At 34.2% G+C, this 24,047-nt stretch overlaps 5 protein-coding genes across 7 annotated transcripts in view; all 5 read right to left on the bottom strand.

Annotated features, from left to right (window-relative positions):
• Positions 1-152, bottom strand: part of LOC132185545 (uncharacterized) — a 2,573-nt gene extending 2,421 nt beyond the window's left edge. The window contains exon 1 of the mRNA XM_059599309.1: positions 8-152. Within this exon, the coding sequence (XP_059455292.1) occupies positions 8-152 (145 nt within the window). The remainder of the gene's footprint in view (positions 1-7) is intronic.
• A 6,868-nt stretch (positions 153-7,020) lies between these two features.
• Positions 7,021-11,173, bottom strand: LOC132185725 (1-acyl-sn-glycerol-3-phosphate acyltransferase BAT2, chloroplastic). 3 transcript variants are annotated; one of them, XM_059599494.1, is made up of 8 exons: positions 10,991-11,173; positions 10,867-10,910; positions 10,121-10,196; positions 9,456-9,650; positions 8,957-9,363; positions 8,677-8,778; positions 8,174-8,470; positions 7,021-7,787 (listed from the first exon to the last, which is right to left on the bottom strand). In XM_059599494.1, the coding sequence occupies exons 1-7, from the start codon at positions 11,034-11,036 to the stop codon at positions 8,258-8,260; spliced, it is 1,083 nt and encodes a 360-aa protein (XP_059455477.1). In that variant the 5' UTR covers positions 11,037-11,173; the 3' UTR covers positions 7,021-7,787; positions 8,174-8,257. The 3 variants fall into 3 exon arrangements, with proteins under 3 accessions (XP_059455477.1, XP_059455478.1, XP_059455479.1); XM_059599495.1 differs by having other exon boundaries at positions 7,021-7,705; XM_059599496.1 differs by having other exon boundaries at positions 10,121-10,193.
• Positions 11,174-12,716: 1,543 nt separating this feature from the next.
• LOC132183609 (uncharacterized) lies at positions 12,717-13,193 on the bottom strand. The gene has a single exon (XM_059596964.1). It carries the CDS (start codon positions 13,089-13,091, stop codon positions 12,828-12,830), a length of 264 nt encoding a protein of 87 aa, XP_059452947.1. The 5' UTR covers positions 13,092-13,193; the 3' UTR covers positions 12,717-12,827.
• An 862-nt stretch (positions 13,194-14,055) lies between these two features.
• Positions 14,056-18,167, bottom strand: LOC132185914 (APO protein 2, chloroplastic). The gene is made up of 3 exons (XM_059599727.1): positions 17,898-18,167; positions 16,290-16,642; positions 14,056-14,991 (listed from the first exon to the last, which is right to left on the bottom strand). Exons 1-3 carry the CDS (start codon positions 18,060-18,062, stop codon positions 14,160-14,162), a joined length of 1,350 nt encoding a protein of 449 aa, XP_059455710.1. The 5' UTR covers positions 18,063-18,167; the 3' UTR covers positions 14,056-14,159.
• A 2,321-nt stretch (positions 18,168-20,488) lies between these two features.
• LOC132185544 (early nodulin-like protein 13) lies at positions 20,489-21,902 on the bottom strand. The gene is made up of 2 exons (XM_059599308.1): positions 21,719-21,902; positions 20,489-20,856 (listed from the first exon to the last, which is right to left on the bottom strand). Exons 1-2 carry the CDS (start codon positions 21,900-21,902, stop codon positions 20,489-20,491), a joined length of 552 nt encoding a protein of 183 aa, XP_059455291.1.
• Positions 21,903-24,047: the final 2,145 nt, after the last annotated feature.

Below are 24,047 nucleotides of genomic sequence, written 5' to 3'. Positions count from 1 at the left end.
AGCAAACGAAACATCAGTGCACGTAAATGGGTAATCTTACAGCCAAAAAATTCATCCTCCGACCACGATTGCTGTATCGTTGACTGGTTGGAACCGTATCTCTCAAGGGCAACAGCGTGGGCCATTCCCAGTACCATCACCACTTGCGTCATCTTAATAAACTTCCATAATTGCCGACCCCCGTGTCCGTGTGTTATAATATTCTGACATGTGATACAGTCACACAATTTATATTGGTAGTGCCGTTCAAAATTTTTTTAGCGTTCTAAAAACTTTTTTTCACCCTAAAAATTTGGTAATTCACACAATATGTACATCACAAAAAAATATCTGTAAAAATTCATAAATATGTGCTCAAATTGATATATTAAAAATGTAGCATGTCGGCACTATATCAAAAAGACAGAAATACAAAAAAAAAAAAAAAAAAAAGTGTCTACAACTGCACTTTAATTAAGGTCTCTTAGAGATTTAAGATTTAAGATAACGTTCATTGGGATTTGAAGTTTCGGCAGTAAAATCTAATGGTGTATTACTTTTTGAAATGTTGGCTTCTTTGTTTTTGAAGAATGAATCAATAGCTTTAAACTTTGATGATTCATAAACTTAAAATTTTCAAGTTAAATTACGACCTTGTAAGAGACAATCAAAGTTTATAAACATTAAACAACAAAATAAACAATCGTACGAATATTAAAGTTTATTCAATCATTCAAATTAATAGTGAAATTAAAATTATTAAATTAATGTTTATCTTACAGCTGTATTGACATATTAGGTAAGGTCTATTTTACGGCCTCCAACAAAGAATAGAAACATCAGCTATTTCACCAAATAACAGTATACACGAAAACACATGATCAAAGGCACTTTCTCCATTTCAATTGGCAACAACCCCTTTCGCATTCAATTGGTAGAACAAACCGAGCCAGCCCGAGAAGCACCCAAAAGCAATATCCAAGAACCCAATTTGATCTCCACCAAAGAAAACCCTTCCCTTGCTACACTTCACAAAGGCTTCCTCCAATAGCGCAAGATTTCAGCCAATTGCTCCAGCAACGCCTTCTTGTCTTCATCTTCTTGTCTTCATATTCAATAAATTTAAAAATTCATAAATTTTAGTTCTTATAAATTGAAACGTGTTAAATATTTGTTCCCATATATGTAGTTTAACATGAAATATAAAGGAAAAAAAATTCAAAATAAAAACCTAGATTAATCAATTATAGAAGATGATTGATTAATTATTATATTCCAACAATGATACCACTTCTCAAAAAAAACAGTGGCATGAATATTGGAACACCCAAAAACAAAAATGAACAACAAAAGTCAATTAAATTTACAAAAGAAAATTTGTAACTTGTATTAAATAAAATTAATAAAATTTGAATGAAAAATAATATATAAATTATAATATAAATTAAGGACAAAAAAAAAATGTAAACAAATGAAAAATACTAATATAATAATAAAAAAAAGAACTATTTTTTTCTATATTTTGCTCAGTTCCAATGAAATCCACAAATATTAGAAAAGGTTTTGTCAAATAGATTTTTTTTTTTTTTTTTTCCAACCATCCTTCACTTATATAAAAGTAAATGAAACTAATTTTAAGACAGAAAAACAAAGGCAAAAAAAAATCTACGATCGGAAAATTGAGTGTGAAATATATTGGAAAAATTGAGTTTCGACGAAAAGAAACTCTCACTATTAATATTTCATGAATTCAATGTAAAATTTACAAAAGAAAAGTAATCATTTGAATAAAAAATAATATATAAATTAGAAACAAAAATAAGGGTCAAAAACAAAAAGTGGAAGAATATAAGCACCGGTAATAAAGATAAAGATAAAAAATTAAAAAAATTAAAAAAAAAAAGAAAAAAAAAAGTGAGAATATTAATATAATTGAAAATAACTATTCTAGCAGAACAAAACACAAATAAATAAATAAATAAAAAAGAAAAAAAAATTGTAGTATAATTTTTCATTGAGAAACAATGATTAAAAAAATTGAAAAGAATTGTTATAGGAAAAAAAAAATAAAGAAATAAAATAACTGTAGTATAATTTTTCGTTAAGAAAAAAGAATAGAAATTCTCTCTCTCTCTCTCTCTCTTGTCTTTTTCCGGAATTGATTGATATAAATAGAAAGTAAAAGTGGAAAAAATACAGAAAAAAATAGGGGACAAAAACAAAAATGGAAGAACATTAGCACCAAAAATAAACATATAAAATGACAATATTACTAATATAATGAAAAATAAATGTTCTAGCAAAAAAAAAAAAAAAAAAAAGAAAAGAAATGAAAAGAAATAAAAGAAATAAAAGAACTGTAGTATAATTTTTTATTGAGAAACAATAATTGTAAACTATCTCTCTCCCTCTCTCTCATCTTTTTGCTTAATTGAGTGTGAAATTTATAAATGAACATTGAGATATAAATAGAAAGCAAGAGAAGAAAAGAGAAAAATAAATAGAGAGAGAGAGAGAATTTGGGAAACTTTTATTTTCTTCATTAAGATATCAATTAAATGCATTCCAAATAAAACTCCTAACGTTTTAATTGTCTCACATTGAGATATAAACATAAAGTAAGAGAAGATGAAATGACAGAATTTGAAAAGTTTTTGTTTTCTTCATTTAGACAATTCAATGCATTACAAATAAAACTCTTATGTTTTAATTGTTTCACTAAAAGGCTAACATCTAAAACACCACATGTCGCAATTCTAGGCAAGAGAATTTGTGAACCTTTTGTTTTATTCATTAAGAATTTTAAATATATTACAATTGTCTCACATTGAGATATAAACATAAAGCAAGAGAAGATGAAAAGAAAATTAGATAAAGAGAGAGAAAGAGATAATTTGAAAACCTTTTGTTTTCTTCATTTAGATAATTCAATACATTACAAATAAAACCCTTATGTTTTAACTGTCTCACTAAAAGGCTAACATCTAAAACGCCACGTGTCCCAATTGAGATATAAACATAAAGCCTATAGTGATGAAAATAGAGAATTTAAAAAACTTTTGTTTTCTTCATTTAAACAATTCAATGCATTACAAATAAAACCCTTATTTTTTAGTTGTCTCACTAAAAGGCTAACATCTAAAACTTCACTTGTCGCAATTCTAGGCAAGAGAATTTGTAAACCTTTTGTTTTATTCATTAAAACAATTCAATGCATTACAAATAAAACCCTTATGTTTTAATTGTCTCACTAAAATGCTAACATCTAAAACGCCACATGTCGCAATTCTAGGCAAGAAAATTTGTGAACCTTCTGATTTCTTCATCAAGACAATTAAATATATTACAATTGTCTTGCATTGAAATATAAACATAAAGTAAGAGAAGATGAAAAGAAAATTAGATAAAGAGAGAGAGAGAAAAAATTTGAAAACCTTTTTGTTTTCTTCATTTAGACAATTCAATGCATTACAAATAAAACTCATATGTTTTAATTGTCTCACTAAAAGGCTAACATCTAAAACGCCACATGTCGCAATTCTAGGTTTGAGAATTTGTGAACATTTTGTCTTCTTCATTAAGACAATTAAATACATTATAATTGTTTCACATTGAGATATAAACATAAAGTAAGAGAAGATGAAAAGAAAATTAGATAAAGAGAGAGAGAGAGAGAGAGAGAGAGAGAGAGAGAATTTGAAAACTTTTTATTTTATTCATTTAGACAATTCAATACATGACAAATAAAACCCTTATGTTTTAATTATCTCACTAAAAGGCTAACATCTAAAACGCCACGTGTCGCAATTGAGATATGAACATAATTAGATAAAGAGAGAGAGAGAGAGAGAGAGAGAGAATTTGAAACCTTTTTGTTTTATTCATTTAGACAATTCAATACATGACAAATAAAACCCTTATGTTTTAATTGTCTCACTAAAAGGCTAACATCTAAAACGCCACGTGTCGCAATTGAGATATGAACATAAAGCCTATACGTGATGAAAATAGAGAATTTGAAAAACTTTTTTTTTTTTTTTTTTTTTTTTTTTTTCATGTAGACAATTCAATGCATTACAAATAAAACCCTTATGTTTTAATTGTCTAACTAAAAGGCTAACATCTAAAACGCCACGTGTCGCTATTCTAGGCAAGAGAATTTGTGAACCTTTTTGTTTTCTTCATTAAGACAATTCAATGCATTACAAATAAAACCATTTTGTTTTAATTGTCTCACTAAAAGGCTAACATCTAAAACGCCACATGTCGCAATTCTAGGCAAGAAAATTTGTGAACCTTTTGTTTTCTTATTAAGACAATTAAATATATTACAATTGTCTCACATTGAGATATAAACATAAAGTAAGAGAAGATGAATAGAAAATTAGATAAAGAGAGAGAAAGAGAATTTGAAAACCTTTTGTTTTCTTCATTTAAACAATTCAATACATTACAAATAAAACCCCTACGTTTTAATTTTCTCACTAAAAGGCTAACATCTAAAACGCCACATGTCGCAATTCTAGGTACTTTCTAATAGGACCGGTTGAGAACATGTGTTGCAATTCTATGCATTCTCTAAGCCAAAACTCGGCTTTTATATATATATAAAACCCTTATGTTTTAATTGTCTCACTAAAAGGCTAACATCTAAAACACCATGTGCCGCAATTCCTAGGCAAGAGAATTTGTAAACATTTTGTCATCTTCATTAAGACAATTAAATATATTACAATTGTCTCACATTGAAATATAAACATAAAGTAAGAGAAATATATTTTTCGACATTCTCTCTTAGCATTAGGGCTTTCTCACTTTCTTTCTAGCGCTGCAGCCTCAGGTAAGCCCCCTCCCCCATGATGAGGGGAGGAGGGATGGCCGTTTGTTGCCTCCCTCCTCCCCCTCACCGGCCCTTGCACCGAGTTCCAGTAGTTTACTTGATGTCCCTGGCTCAGGTTGCCTCCTCCCTACCCTTTCTCAGCTACCCCTTCCTCTTTGTTCCGCTTTTGTCCTTGGCGGAGCTCTCTGGTTGTTTTCTGCTCCTTTCCTTTTTGTTGTTTTGCTGTGATGTTCTTGTAGTCTTGCTTGTGTGCCACTCGGTGTGGATGCTGATTTTGGGGGTTTTTTTCAAACTCCCCCCAGTTTTGTTTTGTGTTCGCCGCCGATCTCCTCCGCCCGCTCTGCCACCCACCATCCAATGCTGGGTCTTTTCTCGTGCCCCTCCTGCGATGAGCTTCAACGTCCCCTGTTGCGATGGTTTTTCGGCCAACTGGCGATCGGTTTTGCCAGCTTCGTCCACTGTTTTGGACTTTTTCTGCGACCCCACCGCGTCGAGCTTCCATCGTTCCCTTCTGGTGTCGGTTTTCGACAAGTGCACAATCGGCATCCATGATGCGTGTGCCTGTTCCCGTTTATTTTATTTTCCTTATATTGTCTTTGTTCATGTTTTTTCCCTGTATGCATTTCATTCATGTTATTTACTTGTAATAAGGCTCTGCCTCTTTGGTTCGCCCACGTTTTATTTAGGCTTTCTTGCTTCTGTTTTGTAATAAGGCTTAGCCACTCGATCTACCTACTTGGATGTAAATTGAACTTTGGTCCAGATCTTTTAGGTCGTGGATATGAATTGTAGTCCAAACCTTCGAGTTGTGGACGTGAACTTCATCCTGACATTTGGGTCGATGAGGAATTTGCGCTACCTATGCATTGGATTGCGTCTGTCTTATGCAGATCTGTTATTTCAATTGAAAACTAGTCATAGGTTAGTGGAGGTTTTAGGTGATGTTGTATCCTTATAGCTTCAGCTATAATTTGCATTTTTAGGGCTTTGTGCTCTTGCGATGTAAGAGCTTTATGCTCGTAATTATTATTAATGAAATTAGAATGTATTTCTTTCAAAAAAAAAAAAAAAAAACATAAAGTAAGAGAAGATGAAAAGAAAATTAGATAAAGAGAGAGAAAGAGAGAATTTGAAAACCTTTTATTTTCTTCATTTAGACAATTCAATGCATCACAAATAAAACCCTTATGTTTTAATTTTCTCACTAAAAGGCTAACATCTAAACCGCCACATGTCGCAATTCTAGGCAAGAGAATTTGTGAACATTTTGTCTTCTTCGTTAAGACAATTAAATATATTACAATTGTCTCATATTGAGATATAAATATAAAGTAAGAGAAGATGAAAAGAAAATTAGATAAAGAGAGAGAAAGAAAGAATTTGAAAACCTTTTGTTTTCTTTATTTAGACAATTCAATACATTACAAATAAAACCCCTATGTTTTAATTGTCTCACTAAAAGGCTAACATCTAAAACGCCACATGTCGCAATTTTAAGTACTTTTTAATAGGACCGATTGAGGACACATGTCACAATTCTATCCATTCTCTAAGCCAAAAGTTGGCTTTTATATATATATATAATACATATCTCAATTTCAATGAGTACAGTTTTAACTAGAACTAGATTCAAGCTGAACCCATTTTTGCCTTGAACGGCACATTAGAAAATTACCTAAGCCTAAGGGTTGTTCTTGCCAAAAAAAAAAAAAATCATGACCAAATTCATTGACTACTGAAGTTTGTCACTTGAATATTCTAGTCAGCTAAATTGGCTATGCTACTGATAAGTTTTGATAACTTGCACGAACTTGGTGGTTGCTTGCATGTGTCGCATCCACCAAGGTCAAACGTTGGAAAGATGGCAGAGATAACAAGAGAAACAAATCTATTAACTTATAATTCCATCGATTTAATTATTATTGTTTATTTGTTTGTTCTCATTTGGTGGGTACTAGGTAGAGGCCCTGATCTCCAGCTGTTGATTCTGTCCGAGATAGTAGCTGTCTATGCATTCACAACTTGTAGATTACCGGCTCCTCTTCTTGTTTAATCTTCCCAAAAATTCATTAATATTTTTTATTTAGAATAACTACATGTCCTTTCATTACAATTCAATCCATCCAAAATTTTAGTACCTCTAACATTTCTCTAATATAAGAAATGAATAATTAATTAAGCCACTCGTGAACAAACTCGAGTTCATTCAAAAAATAAATGAGCCAAACTTAAATAGAGCATCAAGCTCGGTGATAAGTTCGAACTTAGCTCGTGTTCGATATAAAATTAAATAAACCAAATTTGAACATTCAATACTCGGTTCGATCACAGCTTTACACAATAACCATTAAAATGCTGCTTGCAAACTGAACCACATGGGACGACAGAAAACTGGTTCCGATAGGTGCAAGAGCAACAACTCATCTGAGGAATAGTTGGTGGGTTAGCTCTTGAATGAGTCTAACAAAAGATGTATATATATTACTTGTTCATTTTTCACGTAAAACGGCCATTAATACACTGCTAATGGAATGAGTCAAAATATATTGGTTTCAGCTTCATGTGGCAGTGAGGCAACCAATCTGAGAAGACAGTACATCAAGGTCTCAACATCATCTTCTACTTTAACAGGTTCAGTTGATTCCAACTTGGCTGGGTGTCCTGATACAAGATGCTCCACTATGGGCCATTGCACATTCCTTGGAGCTAATTCTATTTGTTGGTCAACAAAAAAGCAAGTCACTGTTTCTTGTGGAGCAATGAAAGAGATGATCCAGTAGCAATGCTATCAGCAGCATACGGTGAAGTTCCTCATGGGGCTCCATGAGTCTTATGCTGCCATTTGCTTGTGAGATCCGTGTGTTTATTGATTGAACAAGGTTCAAGCTGTGTGCGAAAACAGTTGAATTTGCCAGCGGTGTGAAAGCAATAGTGTCTTGAGAATAAGAATATATGTAGTATTGTATACCTACCAGTAAAAATACCAAAACTGAGAAATAGAAACTGCAACCCCTATGGGTCAAATTTTCCAGGATATATTGGGGAGGGGGAGAGAAACCATATTTGCCTTCTTTACACCTTCATTTATGTTTGATATAATTTGCAATCACACCGGTCAAACCATCACGTGTTCATACATACAATTTTTGCTTTTATTTTTTTCAAAAATCAAAACATCATTCACTACTTCCATTATTCGTTATATCTGTAATATTGCTATAAGCCCAAATACTTGCATGACAACAGATAGCAGACAAAAATGCAGCACTCATTAATATGAAATAAAACTCACATACTACGATGGTGATGGAAAGAATTAAATCAGAGAAAAAAGCAAGGAAAATGGATTAATACCTTCCAGTTTATATTTCTTCCACGTTGAAGGGTTAAGTATTGAGCCATTGAAATCAAACAGAATTTGTTGCAGTAAATATCTGGTCATTGACGATTGAGCTCATCTGCAATTGTGTTTCTAGCCTCATTGCATAGCACTTCTGCATCACTTCCTTCTATAGACTTATGAATAACAACTTTTACAGAACCTACATTCAAGATCCCCTCCATTCCTGAAGGCATGATTTTCCCAGTTCCCATAAGGGTAATAGGTACTACTGGTACTTTGGTTTTTGCTGCAACACTGAATGCACCTTTCTACATATCACCAGCAAGATAAAACAATAAATTTCAGAGAAAATACTAGGGTTCCAACATTCCCCCCAAATTTGCATCCTTTTCAACAAAAAAAAAAAAAAAAAAAAAAACCTAAAAACACCTAATTTTCCATCTTTACTCTGTGTTCCCTAAATGAACTTACCAAATCAGTCCACAATGATGATAAGAACATTATATGAACTCACCTTAAAAGCACCTAATTTTCCATCTTTACTCCTTGTTCCCTCTGGGAAGAAAAAGACAGAGGCCCCCTTCACTGTAAGATCCATGCATCGCTTAAGACAGTCCTGTATGACCAAAAGGAAACAAAGTTTCAAATTCATTGTCTGAGACTAAAATAATAAGTTCACCAAGACAAATTGGATAGAAAATAATTTATTATTGCACAGGATACACTGTATATAACCTAGACATACTATAGAACAGAACTACAATAAAAAACAATGCAAAAGAGGAAAGAGCTACCAACTGGCTTCTAACATCCATGCGCTTCAAAGGGATGACACCCATCATAAACATGGCCCACCCAATAATGGGATAGAGGAATATTGAAGTCTTGCTGATGAGCTTAAAGCTTCTTCCAAGAGTGAGAAGACAATAGATGTCTAAAAAGCTCTGGTGGTTGGAAACATATACAGCAGGAATATCAGGAGGAGGCAGATTCTCCAATCCCTCATACTTGATCTTGACAAATGGAGTGACTGTAAAAGTTGCCCAAGTTTTGGCAATGAAATGATGAAATCTTCTTCGGTATCGATCAAATAAGAGAACAAATGGATGTGCCACCAACATCAGCACAAACAGAAAGATGGCATTGACAGCAGTGACAGCATAAAAGCATATTCCTCTAACTCTTGAGCTTAACTTATATTCTGCATTTCAGAGATGTTAAAAAGGAAAAGAATTAGGCCAATAAGCTTGAACATAAAAATGGATAATGTCTGAAAAGGCTTTAAGGAGAAACCTGATAATGGGTGCCAAGCATCAGGGTTCCCAGTTCCAGCAAGTTCAGATCTAGCAACTATGTATCTGGACAATTTATTTGGGTTGTGCAATATATTATCATAAGACAGTCTGTTTAAACCCTCTATGGGCTTAAAATAGTGCCACGATCCCCCAAGATTTTTCCTTGGAAAGCATAAATAGCCATTTCGAGGAGCTGCAGAAGAAAAGGAGTGCAAGCAAGAAGATTTAAAAGATTATGGCTACCAAAGAAGGAACCAAATTTCATAAAAGCAAATAATAAGCATTGCGTTACATTTTCTACAAAATCATGAAGATTATTATACCTATAGACTCAGCAACAAATTTTTTTATGATTGATGATTAAGCCAGAAAAGAAAAGGGAACCGTGCATTCAAGAATCTTCTTTTTCACAAGAGTCAGAACCAAAATCAGCATGATGAGGATAAGCACGAAAGCAGACATTTTAATCCAACGTTCAGATGACAAAAGTGGAATAGTTTGCAAGGGGAACAAACAGGAAGGGCAAGAAATGGAGAGAACGAGGCACATCACTGATGCCAATTAAAAGAACCTAAAATTTTAGACGCAGCACATCATTAACCATTTATTTGGGCACAAAGCATATAAATAGTACGATTATCTGCTAGAGATACATTTACTTACAGTTAGTTGAAACTCCTAAAACCGCCTGTTTAGGTGGAGAGCACACTGTATAAAGCCCTTTACCAGCGCATGACTGCTGTAAGAAGGATCATAGCAACGAAGTCATGCAACAAAATCAATAACAATAACAGCAATATCGAAGCCAAAACAAAAATTTCATTTCTTACAATTGCTAAATACTAAATAAACATTTGGGGACATGAAATTCATTATTAACAACACATGTCGTGGAGGAAGGTCGTTCAAACTGGCAATGCACATTGCAGGGGATTAATGGGTTAGCTCAGCTAAGTGATAGGGCTAGGCATATCAAGCTTGTTTCTCTAGTTTTGGGTCCATCAATGACAAAATTAGTATTAATAACAACAAAAAGATTCCGATCCACAAATGGGAAAGCAGCTTAAGCGCATTCAATCGGTGGCAACTGCGTATGCCAAATTACACATTGAAGAACACACTTAAAAAAATCATCTTCCTCATAATTACTCCCTTCAGAACAACCTTCACAATAAACAAAGCACCAAAACAAATTGAAAGCTTCTTTTTTTTCCCCTACTAACAAACACCCAATATTCTGCTTGGTTGCAGGGAAAATGTAGGAAATGAAAAGAAATCATAACACTCAAGTTACAATTTCATTCACAGGAAACACAATACACGCATGAGCAACAAAATTCAGCTTTCTTTCATTTCGTCGTTTCCTCAGGAACCAAACAGAGAGTGAACAATCCACAGCGCATAATTACCGGCAATAAAGACGGTGCTGCGACGAACCTCGATTCCTTATAACCTGAAAATCGAATCAACAAGAGCGAGCAACTCAGAGACCGAAAAAGTTACGAGAGAGAGAGAGAGAGAGAGAGAGAGTACCAAAACGAGGTAGTATTGGACGTGGTGGGCAGGAAGCAACTGCCATAGATGAACTCTCTCTGGGTCTCTATCTCTGAGATTGAGAAAACGACGTAGAATCGTAAAGGTGAGAGTGGTAGGGTTTACGGTGAATTGTTAGCGCGCATTTCAAGGCAGATATATATTCCTTATCTGCGAATTGCGGGGGTGTGACTGGTATTACCGTCTTCTTCTTCAAGGCCGATATATTGACATTTTTTGGCCGCAGGACCCACTCAAAACTGCCTTAAGAATAGGACCCACTTTTACCGCCTCCAATACAAATTTGACACGTCATATGCAGCCTTTGTTGTGAATTTTTTTATTTTTATTTTTATTTTTTTCTCTCTTCTCTTCTCTTTTGTAGCTTTGTATGTTGATATTTGGACCAACTTAATTCCGATGGTTAAGTCCGACTTCTCATCAAATGGAGAGTGTGAGGTGTAAAAATATTTAATGTTGTTAGGAGATAATGTCTCTTTTATAGTGAGGAGATCCTCGATATGACGTTTAGATGCTTGCCACATAGCAGTTTTATACTCCTAGAAGTCACTTTTGTGTTTTTTCTCTTGTGTTACTTAAAAAATGATGTGACTTCTAAAATTACGATTGACCTTATGATTGATCATTATTGAATTTGAATCAAATAATAATTTTAAAAGCCATTTCATTTTTAGAGTGACACAAAAGTGATTTATATAATTACTCAATATCCTTTTAATGACAGTCATGTAGTACGTTGTTTTAGTCGAAACATGATCCTCTCCAGTCTATAAAATATTCAGTTAATGGTCAGAATCTCTCTAAAAATATCCTAAAGCCATAAATGAGATACCTGTTCCGTTTTAGTCAGTCTTTTATGTTAAATGTACTTTCGCCCTATACTAAGTAGGATAGATATTAGAGTTGCTAAGACCAACGGAATAGTCAGAATACTACCCTCCAATGCCCTTTGTACAAAGATTGGACAAAGAAAATTTGAAAGTTTTGGCCTAAGATCGCTATCTTGAAAATTTTGGGCCCTGTGCTAGAGTTATTATCCCAACAACTAATATAGGAGTACCATTTATATGATAGGGTGGTTCAACATTAATCAAGTCTACAAAAAAGTGCCTCGATTTGATGATTAGTCATAATAAAGTTTTCTCCAATTTACCATATGGTGGTTGCAACATTGCATTAAATCTGTTATCTTATAATATTTAATTGATACATCGATAAACCGTAAAGTTAGGATTCAGACTCAAGAATTTTATTTTGAAACTACATTAAATTAATTACTATTTGTCACAAAAGTTTAAGAGCCCAATTTGAATTTGCAATTTTAATAAGCACGATTTAAAAAATAGAGATGTCAAAACATGCTATTTAAAAACACGATTTTAAAAGCACAATTAAGCAATCGATAAAATTGTGATTTGGTGTTAAAAATCATTTGTTTTTAAAAACGTATTCCATTGTTTGTGATTTGAAAATGCAAATTTTTCTATGCTTTCGAATCACAAATTTTTAAAAATGCATTCCCAAATGATACACTTTTTGCAATTTTGTTTAAAATCGTACTTTTCGTATGCGAAATCGCACGGCCAAACAGTCTCTAAATCGATAAAAGTTGCTAAATTTAATCATTTAGTTAATATTTCAACAAAATGCAGTAAGAAGAATCCCTTAATTTAATTCAAATAAGAAAAGTTGTGATATAATATATGAGACCCATCGTATAGCACATAATGGAGGCTTTATTTGTGCTACATCTTCAGGCAACAAAAAAAGAAGATAAAACCAGGCATATGAAATTATTATGAATGAAGATGGATATCTAATGGCGTGGGTGGGTGTTTTCTGGATGGGCAACTCCGACGACAACTTTGGCAACGTCGGCGGCGGAGGCTTCCGGCTTCTTCTTGGAGTACAAGACCAAGAAACCGAGGGCGGCGGTGATGGCAAAGCCACCAATGGCCATTCTCACCGGACAGAATGGCAGTTTTCTACGCTGGTGGAGTACCTCAGTCGAGTGCTGCCCCGGGGAAGGAACCTTCATTCCCTCGGCTCCCACTGCCTTCACTTGTTCTGGTCCTGCCATAGCCTTTTTCTCTCTGCAGCTTTATCTTTTTTTTGACGCTCGCTCTATATTCTCTATAATCTTCTTCTCCAAAACTGTGTTATGTGCTTTGTATGTGTACGTTATGAGGTAGTTATGGAGGTTTAGGCAGAAGAAAGTGGGGGAGGGAGGTGACGAGGGTGCATGCATGGAAGAAATAGGAGGCGAAAGTGAATGTTTAATGGACATTTGGAGCATGTAGAATTGAAGAGATCCAAAGTTTGATGTGTGGTGGTTGACCTTTACAAGCAGTCTAACTTGTTATGGATGTGTTTGATCAATATATATATATATATGGTGTCAATTATTGTTTCATATGACCTTTTCCATCTCACAACCACGTTTTTAGGGAATAGGATTATTTCAAGTTCATTTAAATTAGATAATATCCGATTAGCAATATTGGAAGGGTATTTTTGTCTTTTCACTTTTTGAGGGGACAAAAATACCTCTTCAACATAATTAACCGGATATTATCCCGTTCAAATGAACTTGAGAGAATCCTAATTCCGTTTTTAGGGTGGGAAATTGATTAAGATTTCTTAACATCGTCAGATTCTATTATAACAAATCATCATATTAATCATAAAAAATATCCATTATGACACCCACATAAGCTCACTCTATGGCGACTTTAACTGAACACGTGACATAGTGCTTGCCGCCCTGATACTAATATTAGGGACCTAACCATTATGCCAAAAACTCTAGAACTAATGGAACGTAAAAAGTTACACCCTTAAACCTATCTTAGACTAAACTGGCTCAATCTAATGCCCATACGGCCATTCCCCAAATTAAGGCTCACCAGGATCATAACAGTCTCATTCCAGACTTATAAAAATTTTCGACCGTTATTGTGCAATTCATGGCCCAAGTCTTGTTTTGATATTCTACCAACAAAATTAACAGTATTAACTAGTTTGGATTGCTGATCACCATCAAATGGAGCTTTCAAACTTTGCACTGTATTCAATCTTAATATTCTGCAGACACTTTAATTTACATTGTATTCGAAAGAGGAGTTTTTGGGGGGAAGCAAGAATGGCCTCAAACTACCATTTCAGCTTCTTGAAGGTCTGAGGGGATTCCTACATCCAACCTCATCGTTGATTTGTACTCATCCGGCACAACAGCACCAGCCTGTATGCACAATTCGACTACAGCAGGAGCTTGACCATAGAAGTTCCTAAGCTCCCGATGCATCGGCGGTCCGTTTACATCAGGAACATGCCACACATATCTTGGTGGTATCAAGTCATCTAGCACTGCCGCCTGCCAACCATGCTGCCCGTTCCGCTGCTGGTGCTTGTGTGCCCCACAGTTCTGCGCCTTGTGGCCGCTAGGGCCTACATGCACCTCTGGGCAATACCCACAAACCCGTACCAGGTACATCTTCATTAGCCTATTGGCTCCTCTCCTCATCTTTTCCCATGCTCTTAGTGTTTCCTCAGCAAGGCAGGCAATGTCTATTGCATCAGATGGGGCTACTATCTCTGAATCAGGTATTTCATTTAATAATGGTTTCTCAGGAACTTCTGGGACAGGATCTGGTAGTTCACTCTCATCTGCATCAACGAATTCCTTTTTGCCAATGAAGATGATCGGCTTTCTTCTCCTTTTTGTTGGAAATTCAGGAATATTTACACCGGCTTGGATGCAGAGTTCAACTACTGCAGGAATCCGAGGGATTGAAAATCTCTCCTCATGAGGAATACGCCTTCCGAGGCGGTCATAGAGGTGGTAGGCTTCCACTGGCAAGACTATGTCATCAACGGTTGCATTTGTCCATGCATGAAGGCCCTTGCGGATATTAGCATTTTGGCCTCTACAAGATCTGAATGGATGTCCAACAGGCCCCACATGAATTTCATTACAGCAGCTGCATAACCATTGGAAAACAGAAGTCACAAAAATGTACTCACTAAGAAGGTTAAATGGCTTAAATATATTTACACACACATACACTTTGTATTCCATAAGTTAGGGTTTGTTGTCAATTTGATCCTTAAAGTTTATCAATTTCACCTTGGAGTTTCAAGTTGTCATCAGATTTGGTACTTCCATCCAACCCCCTTAATCATGGTCTTAAATGTCATGCGACATTACATGTGAATGCCAATCGAGATCAGAAATCATCGAGCTAGTTTTAAATGCTCTTTCAACACCATTTTCTTCACTTAGAGCTATTGAAGAACATACAAGAAACAAGTTGAAGGCCAAGGAAATATCAACTAAACAATAATGCTATAAAGTCAAAGAAGTAGAAGAAGAAGATTGCAAGGCTGTCTGCTACAAGATTTCTGGCATATCCCTCTCTCTTATTGCCAATTCTTTTAATTTATTTTCTCCTTTTCTTTATGAATTTTTCTTCAAGAGAAAAAGGAGCATCAAAGTGATACTGTTTTATGCTCACGTGCAACAGCACATGAAATCTGCATTTCTATGATTACGGGGATAGACAGGACTAAATTAATAACAACTTAAAATTCCAAGGTTGGCATCACTAAAATTGAAACTACATGGACCAAATTGACAACAGTTCGAACATAGAGAGATCAAAAGTATTTTAGTCTAAAGGAACAAGTGTAAGTTCTACACAAAGTTCCAACAAGCAATAGTTTTTTCCAAGGCTGCTTGGATAATAATAATGTAATTTGTTCAAGGAGAGCAAGACGTTCACTGGTGAACAACAATCGGTAGGATTGCTCATATCAAGTAATCACATGCAATGATGGTGAATCTTAAACCAAGTAAAGATGCCTAAATTGTCTTATGCGCAGCTAATTGGGATATCCGTCAACATGCTGTTGCATCACCATACTACATTCAACACGCAAAACAGGTATTTGTGTACTTAACAACTAATGATTTTGGATCACCACATGAATTGGAAAAGGATCCTCTCCATTTCAAATCCCATCCATTTCCTCCATTTAGTACATTTTGAAGGATAGTGTTGTTCAAAAGTTTTAACGATGGTAGTGCACTAACTGCACTACCCTTCAAAATGCACTAAATGGAGGAAATGAAGAGGATTTGAAATGGAGAGGATCATTTTCCACTTGAATTTGACTTGCCATGCTTTAGCAAATACTGATTATACTTTTTGCCATAAGCTCCAAGAGTCAAATTCTGCCATTAGGGAGGATACTCAGAGGAATCAAGGAATGAAATTACCTGCAAGCATGCACATGCACCACCTTCAAGAGTTTCTTGAGATTGTTAATCAATGTTATCCTTGCATTGAACACGTCATAAGCAAGTGGCACAAGGCTCTTCACAAGCAGCCCATTCTTTGGAGGTGGCAAAGGTTTTTTAGGCTGTCCTTTACTTTTCTTAAACCTCTCCCTGGCAGCCCGCCTCAGCTCTAGAACAGGTACAGGAAAAGGCTTTTTCTCCTTCCTTGAATAGTAGCGAGGAAAATCAGCATTTTGGGGATTTTCACTCCTAATGACCAAGGCATATGATCGACACAACTTCACTGACGGAATTCTGGATTTCAGTGGAAGTATAATTGCACTGGTGCTATGCTGCAAAAGAATAAAAGTAGACACATGAAGCATATGCATTACATGTAAAGTTCCTTAAAGAGTTAGTTATTCAGAAAAGAAAGAGTTACAGTTACATTTTCAAGCTGCGATACAGAATTTAGAAACACTTAAAATGCTCGAGCCTGGCCCCTCAAGGAACACACAAACAGATTGATTGTTAAAAAACTTTTAACAGCACATCTTAGTGATTGTTACAGCAGGCCCTGCACATGTTCTAACACGAGTCAATGACATACTAGTGCATATCATACAAGCTCCCAGGGCCATAGTGTGAGGCCATTACTTGGAAGTTAAACCAGGATAGTAGCTGATTCAGTTCAAGGACTTTCACAGTCGCATTATTTTTCATTATTTTTTACCTTTTATTATTTATTTGCAGATTTATCAAAAAAAAAAAAAAACTGTAGTCTGTCTCATGCACACGAGTACATGACTAAATGCATAAGTAAGAGCAACTTAATTGGCATGTTGGGAAATCTGCAAAATTGGGCTAGCTGTAAATAGCATGATTAACTATTAGATCTTTCTGGTTGTCAGAGTTTACAAAATATAAAACTCATTCTCAATTTGTCATGTTCGCACTCAAACTTAGTGCATACAAGTTTCTAACAAAATACTAAAACAATAGTACTATATGGTTTAGACAAAGTGCACATAAACCAAAAGTAGTTCAAAATCAAACTAGCTTTCCTTTCCAGATTGCTTCATGTACAAAATTTTCCTTCAACCTAGACTGTTAAATTGATATATGTTCTATGAGCACGTGACACATGATAATTATATGCTCAGTTAATCCTATTAAAAATGCTTCTCAAATGCTCGAAGTCAGTTTAATAGACTGGTTTGAAGGAATTTCCTTCGTTTCCTAGACTAAACCAGTTCTATAGTTCGCCAAACACCCACATTTAAATTGGACGCATAACATATGTCTCAATACGCCAATAACATTACCACTCCACAGGATTCATCCACCATATTAGATTTCACATTTACAACTAAACAGAACTCACCCATTAACGGTCTCAGACTCAGCACTAGAGAAACTGAGAAAGCGAGCCACACAACCATGGGATAATAAGAGCCAAAAACACAGCAATGACTGACTATCAAGCAATGCCTAAGCGAAGCAACTAAATCCCATTTCATGACCCATTAAAGCTCACCCATTTACCCCCAAATTCCAACCAAATGCATAAACAACAAACATGGTATGTGGGATTCCAAAGGGGCATACCTGGAGAGAGTGAAGTGAACCCAGACCAGCTGGGTGCCGGTTAAGCATCAGGAGCTGCGGATTGTTCTGGAAAGAAACATTAACTGGACAAGCTACTCCTTTACAACGCAGCACGGCCAACGGGCCATGGGAAAACAGATTTGGAGAGCCAAGGCACTCCACCATATCCCCTCAAACCACACACAAAAAGGTTAAAAGCTTTGAAAGAAACGGTAAATTGGAGTGGTGGTGATGGGATTCTGTGGACAGCTGGGCCAGATAGGGTGCTGACGATGAATGGACGATTCACAAAATGAAACTAGGGTATAGTTGTAATTTGAGAAAAATGTTAGGGGTATTTTGAAACTTCTGAACAATATGAAGTCCGGTCCAGGCCGGGTCGGGAGGGGCCGTAGTGAGTAATTACGTACAACTATGGATTGTGTCAGTTCAATGTGGAGAAGGACCCCCGTGAGTTATTTTATTATTTAGATTTAATATCATTTTATTATTTTAATGATATACATTATGTTGGTTTAAAAGACGTGCTAACATATTTATTATATGATATTATATACACCTTTAGATTAGATGTAATAACATTGATTGTTATATACATGGTTAATGTTAATTCTCAATAACATTAAACCATGATCATGAAATTACTCATATCTATTTTATTTGAAACGGAGAAAATGCTACTTTATTTATTTTGGAACACAGTTAATTCTTAGACTTTTAGAATATATTAGAGTATCTTTATTCCCCTATTGAAATTGAGAGGATATATTTAAAAAAATTGTAAGACAACCAAAACAAAGGAGTTAAAGAAATGTTATATACCATACTAACATCTCACTTTTATCTTAGGGAAAATTACAGTTTACCTTATCAAAGTTGACAGCGTTTTTCAATTCGAATACCAAAGTTTTAATTTTTGCAATCCACCCCTCCAAAGTTTCAAATTTTTACAATTTGACCAATTTTATCCAAAATTTCTTATATTACCCCTAATTTTTATTTTTTTATTTTTTATAAAAAAAAATTTAAAAAAATTCGGGGTGGCTATGTCATCTAGTCATTTTTGCACCCCCGAATTTGTTTTCGTTTTCATAAAAAAAAAAATCAGGGGCAATATGGAAATTTTGAGATGATATTGGTCGAATTGAAAAAAATTAGAACTTTGTGGGGGTGAATTACAAAAATTAAAATTTTGATGTTCGAATTAAAAAACGCTGTTAACTTTGGAGGGTAAACTATAATTTTTCCTTTATCTTACCATGTTGACGTGACATGGTCTAGTAACCATTACACACACATAATGGCTGATCCAAGGGAAATTACACTTGTCATCTCAGCATAGTAAGATATTTGTAAGATATTTGTAAGATATTAATGTTGTATATGACATTATATAGAGTTAATGATCAGAAAACCCAAACAATGCATGCAATTTCAAACAATTAAAAATAAAATACTATAAAGATATAGGACCCAAGAGTTATCTACTTAAGGCCCGTTTGATATGCAAAATGGACCATTAGAATGGAATAACGACTATTCTCATGAAATAACTATTCTTTTATTTGGTCGCTCACATTTTCATGGGATTATCTATTCTCCTAGGAAGAGGACTATATATTCATCTTCTTTGAAGAGTTGAATGAGTTTTCTTAAAAAACTTTTTTTTTTTTTTTCTTCCGCATGTTAAATCATCAGTTATCCCAAAAGCTTAAACTTATAAGAAGAGGTAAATTTAATTACTTAATCAATAATTCAACACTCCCTCTCATGTGTGGGATCAAACTCCATTTTAATAGGTGAGACCCAATACGTGAAATATTTAATTTAAATAGGGGTGATTTGACGGAGTCAAGGTTCAATCTCATGACCTTTGGCTCTGATATTATGTTAAATCACCAGTTATCCAAAAAGCTTAAGCTTATAGGAAGAGGTAAATTTAATCACTTAATCAATACTTTAACACTGCAAACTAAAGAAAAAAAAAATGACAAAAAAAAAAAAACCTAGAACAATTTTTTTTTTTTAAAAAAAAAACATTTCTAATACATAATAAACAAAACAAATCATTTGAGAACTAGTTGAACTAAGACATATAAACAAGAACTATTTTAATTTATAGGCTAAAACTGGAACTAAAAGAACCCAAATCTACATTAAAACATATTGCATTTTAATGTAATTAGAAGAGCATCGTCCCTCACCTCTATTCACAAACGCAATTTCTTCATACATAAACAAATAACAAACTTAATACACAAAGGAGAGCCGGGAGCCAAGCATCGTTGGGGCTGGTCGCATCACCCAAAAGCTCCCCGGGGTTCACCAAAAGGAGATTTGGGGGTGGTGGGACTACCCCATGGTGGTTGGCCACTACACCAACAATTGGCTAAGAAAAATAAAATTATTAAGAAAGCAGTTCATATATATATATATATATATATGGATGTAGAATTTTACATAGATATAACATGCAAGCTAATCCCCGTAACACATAATTAGCCTTTATTTTCCAAAGTTCACATCTCTCTTTGGATCTTTAACAAAACAAAGCAAACTGAAAACAAGTTAATTCACTATATATCGATCTTTCAAAGGAAGACGGCCATCCCCACCAAAGTCCCTACTCCCACGAGAAATATTCCCATAAACCCACCCCTCAATCCATGAGTAGTTGCACCACTTACTGGGGGAATATCATTCGGGGAAGGCGCTGGGGACGGTGTCGGAGCCACCGCGGTATGATTATGGTTAGGCTTATTAGGCGTATGGTGTCCATGACGTAGTTCGTCGGAGATGACAGCCACAGTTAGCCTCTGCCCAGATACACAGCCATTGCTACCATGATCGCCGATGAAATAGAAGTGTCCTGATCTGTTCAACTCAATCTTGGTCTTGCCGTTGTCGTATTTTTCAATCGGCGTTGTTCCGTTGCACCTCTCGTAGTCTTCCTTTCTCACTTAAAGTACTGTGTCGAACTTAGGATCATACTCAAAGGCTACGTACGTATGCAAGAAAACAAAGAAATATTGATTAGTTTATCTTATTGGAATAAGTATTGATTTAATATGATATAGTGGAGTAAATGTTATAAATTCGGATCTTGATTCTACAGTTTAGCCATCCGTTCATTAAATATGGTTTTTTTTTTTTTTTTTTTTTTCAAATAAAGGAAATGGGTTCAATGGGATTGAACAATAAAAACAGAGTGGGCACCCCAAGAAACAAAGCCTACACAAGAAATGCAATATAAACAAACACAAACATAGAAACGGTAGGCAATGGTTTCATTCATGATCCCAAAAAAATCATAAACGAGCCGAGTTTCTCTAAGGGCCGCACAAGGCAATAATAAACAACAAAAAGACTCAGTGAAGAGCCCAAAGCGGTAAAAACAACAACCATCGTGAAATGGTTGTTGCAGAGGAGGTACAGCCGAAAATCGGAATGGAGCCGTCGATGAAGAGCGACCACCAGCTACAAAAGTCTCCTCATATTGGATCAAACCAAATAAGAACATGAAGACAGTAACCCACAAAAAACGCAGCAAAACATAAATGAAACAACAGATAAACAACATAAAAATCAATGATGGGTTGTGCTTTGGTTGTTGAAGGGAGTATTAGAAATATTAATTATATTATTTTACTTGCTTTCGAAATAAATAGTAATTTAACTAACAGTATCATAGATAGTACAGAGCGATATTATTCTAACATGTTATATAGATTACACATATAATATTTATAAACAAAATACATGATAAAAATAAGACCCATATGAGAAAAGCTAAGGAGGAATGATGAGAGATGGATGATTACTGAGAATATCGCCGACAATGAATCGGTTTGTATCAGCCCACTCTTGGATGGACCCTGTAGGCGATACTGGAGTTGACCATGAACATTTGTCTCCTCCAACCACGAACTCTTTGGCTTCCATTGAAGTAAACAGCAGGAGCAAACTGAGAATCCAAAATGGGATTGTGGTTCTCAAGGAAGCCATTGATTCAATCACAGAGAATAATATTTTGAGAAGAAAACTCCAGTTATTGCTGAGAGTTGATGCCTGGTTTTGGTTCTTTATATAAAGGCATTACATATATGGGTATGGTGTTTCGTTCGGAGTACATAAAGGCTACTCAATTTTCAAAAGCAACCCTTCCATGCTACTACTAATTAATTATTTATAAAATATTATGATCATCGTAATATTATTTTGAGCGTTACTATGGGTATTAACCCCACAAATTTAATAGTGATTTTTTTTTTTTTTAAAAAAATTTACTTTTTATTTATTTTATTTTTTTAATTGGGAGGACGAGAAAAAGATGATGACACATCTTTACAAATTGACGTGGCGGTTCACGTTTGCACTTACCATTTTCATATTATTATTATTTTTTTTATTAATTATTTGGCTTTTTGTTCTTATTAGTTCATATATCGTGGTACAACTTGGACACTTAACAGACATGTGTACGTGAGAAATGCTATTTTTTTTTTTTTTTTTTTTATCTCCCTTTCATTTTCTATCCATATCTTTTTTTAATTTATCATTGAATATGTAAGAGTTTATACGTGGGTCTTAGTGTCCTACATATCTAATGGTAAATTTGAAAAAGAGATGAATGAGACTCCATGATCTATGGAAGATCAAGGCAGTTGAATTTTTTTACAATATTTTTATATTTTTTATTCTCTAATCTTTTTGCAATGACAAAAGAGTAAGTACTATATATGTATATAGCTAGCATTCACTTATGATGATACTTAGCTTGCAAAATCACAAAATGCCCTTTGGTTATCCAATAAAATCACAAAATGCCCTTTGGTTATCCAATAAAATCGCAAGGCAAAAGTGATACTCCATATATAGCTCGTTAGCTGCAATAAGAGGTAATAAATATTACTGGACCGTTCGCATATGCGAATCACATTTGGCCACCCAACTCCGGCCCTATCAACATTAAGTTACTTTAAAGTTGTTTAGTACTTCTCAAGGGCTAGTTTAATCCCCCTTCTCTATCTTATGAGTAAGGGTGAAAATGCGGTTACGGTTAGTGGTTATTGGTTAAAATTGTTAACCGTAATCACCTAAGCGGTTAATAAAATTTACTAATCGTCTCCGCTAATGGTTAGCGGTTAGTAGAGTTACTAACCGCTAACCGCTTTTTAAAAGATTTTTTTTTTTAAAAAAAAATTATTTTAAAAAAACAAAACAAATATCATACTACATACGACATCGTTTCTAGATTTTTATATATTTTTACATATATTTAAAATTTTAAATACAAAAAGGACACGGTACTGTTTCATATATACATATAGGTGGTTAATTAGTGGTTTTCCTTAACCGCTTTCAAAAGTAGTTGGTGCGGTTAGAGGGCGGTTAATAACTTCCCGCCTTTTTACCCCTACAGTGATGTGGACATGTTAAAAAAAAAAAAAATTGATAGCTTAATTGACTGGATATCACACCTCATGAAGTGAAGATCACTAATTTGAATCATCCTCCCCTTTTTTCCTTCCATTGTGCGGACATATAAAAAAAGAAGTAGTTATTTGGGGAAAGTCCACTTAACCCCCTCAAACTACCACTCAATTGACAATGTCCCCCCCAAACTTTCAATTGTGACAATGTCCCCCCCAAACTACCAAAAATTGTCAATGTTCCCCCCAATGACAAAATTACCCTTAGTAAAATATAAACAAAAATACTAAAACTTCTAGAAAAAACCTAAAACTAACAAAAAAAAATCCAAACTTGGCCAATTTTTTCTTTTTTAAAATCAATTTTATAAGAAAAAAATTTCGATTTTTTTTTTTTTTTATAAAAATTGAAAATTTTCGTTTTTTTTTTATTTTATGTTTGTTTTATAATTTTATTTAAATAAAAATTTGCATTTAAAAAAATAAAATTTTCGTTTAATAAAATGAAATTTTTTGTTTTTTAAAACTAAATAAAAAAAAAAGTTTTTTAAAAAAAATAAAAATTTCCGTTTAAAAAAAAAATAAAAATTTTTGTTTAAAAAATTGTTTTTTTTTTTTAAATATTATTTTCAAATTAAAATTTTTCGTTTTTTTAAAAAATCAATTTTTTTTTTTTAATGTATAGGGATATTTTTGTCTTATTGAGAAATCTATAGGG

Source organism: Corylus avellana, chromosome ca6 (genome assembly GCF_901000735.1).
Source record: "Corylus avellana chromosome ca6, CavTom2PMs-1.0".
Taxonomy (NCBI): domain Eukaryota; kingdom Viridiplantae; phylum Streptophyta; class Magnoliopsida; order Fagales; family Betulaceae; genus Corylus; species Corylus avellana.
The sequence above is the reverse complement of the archived record's forward strand: the minus strand, read 5'-3'. Positions and strand labels throughout refer to the sequence as shown.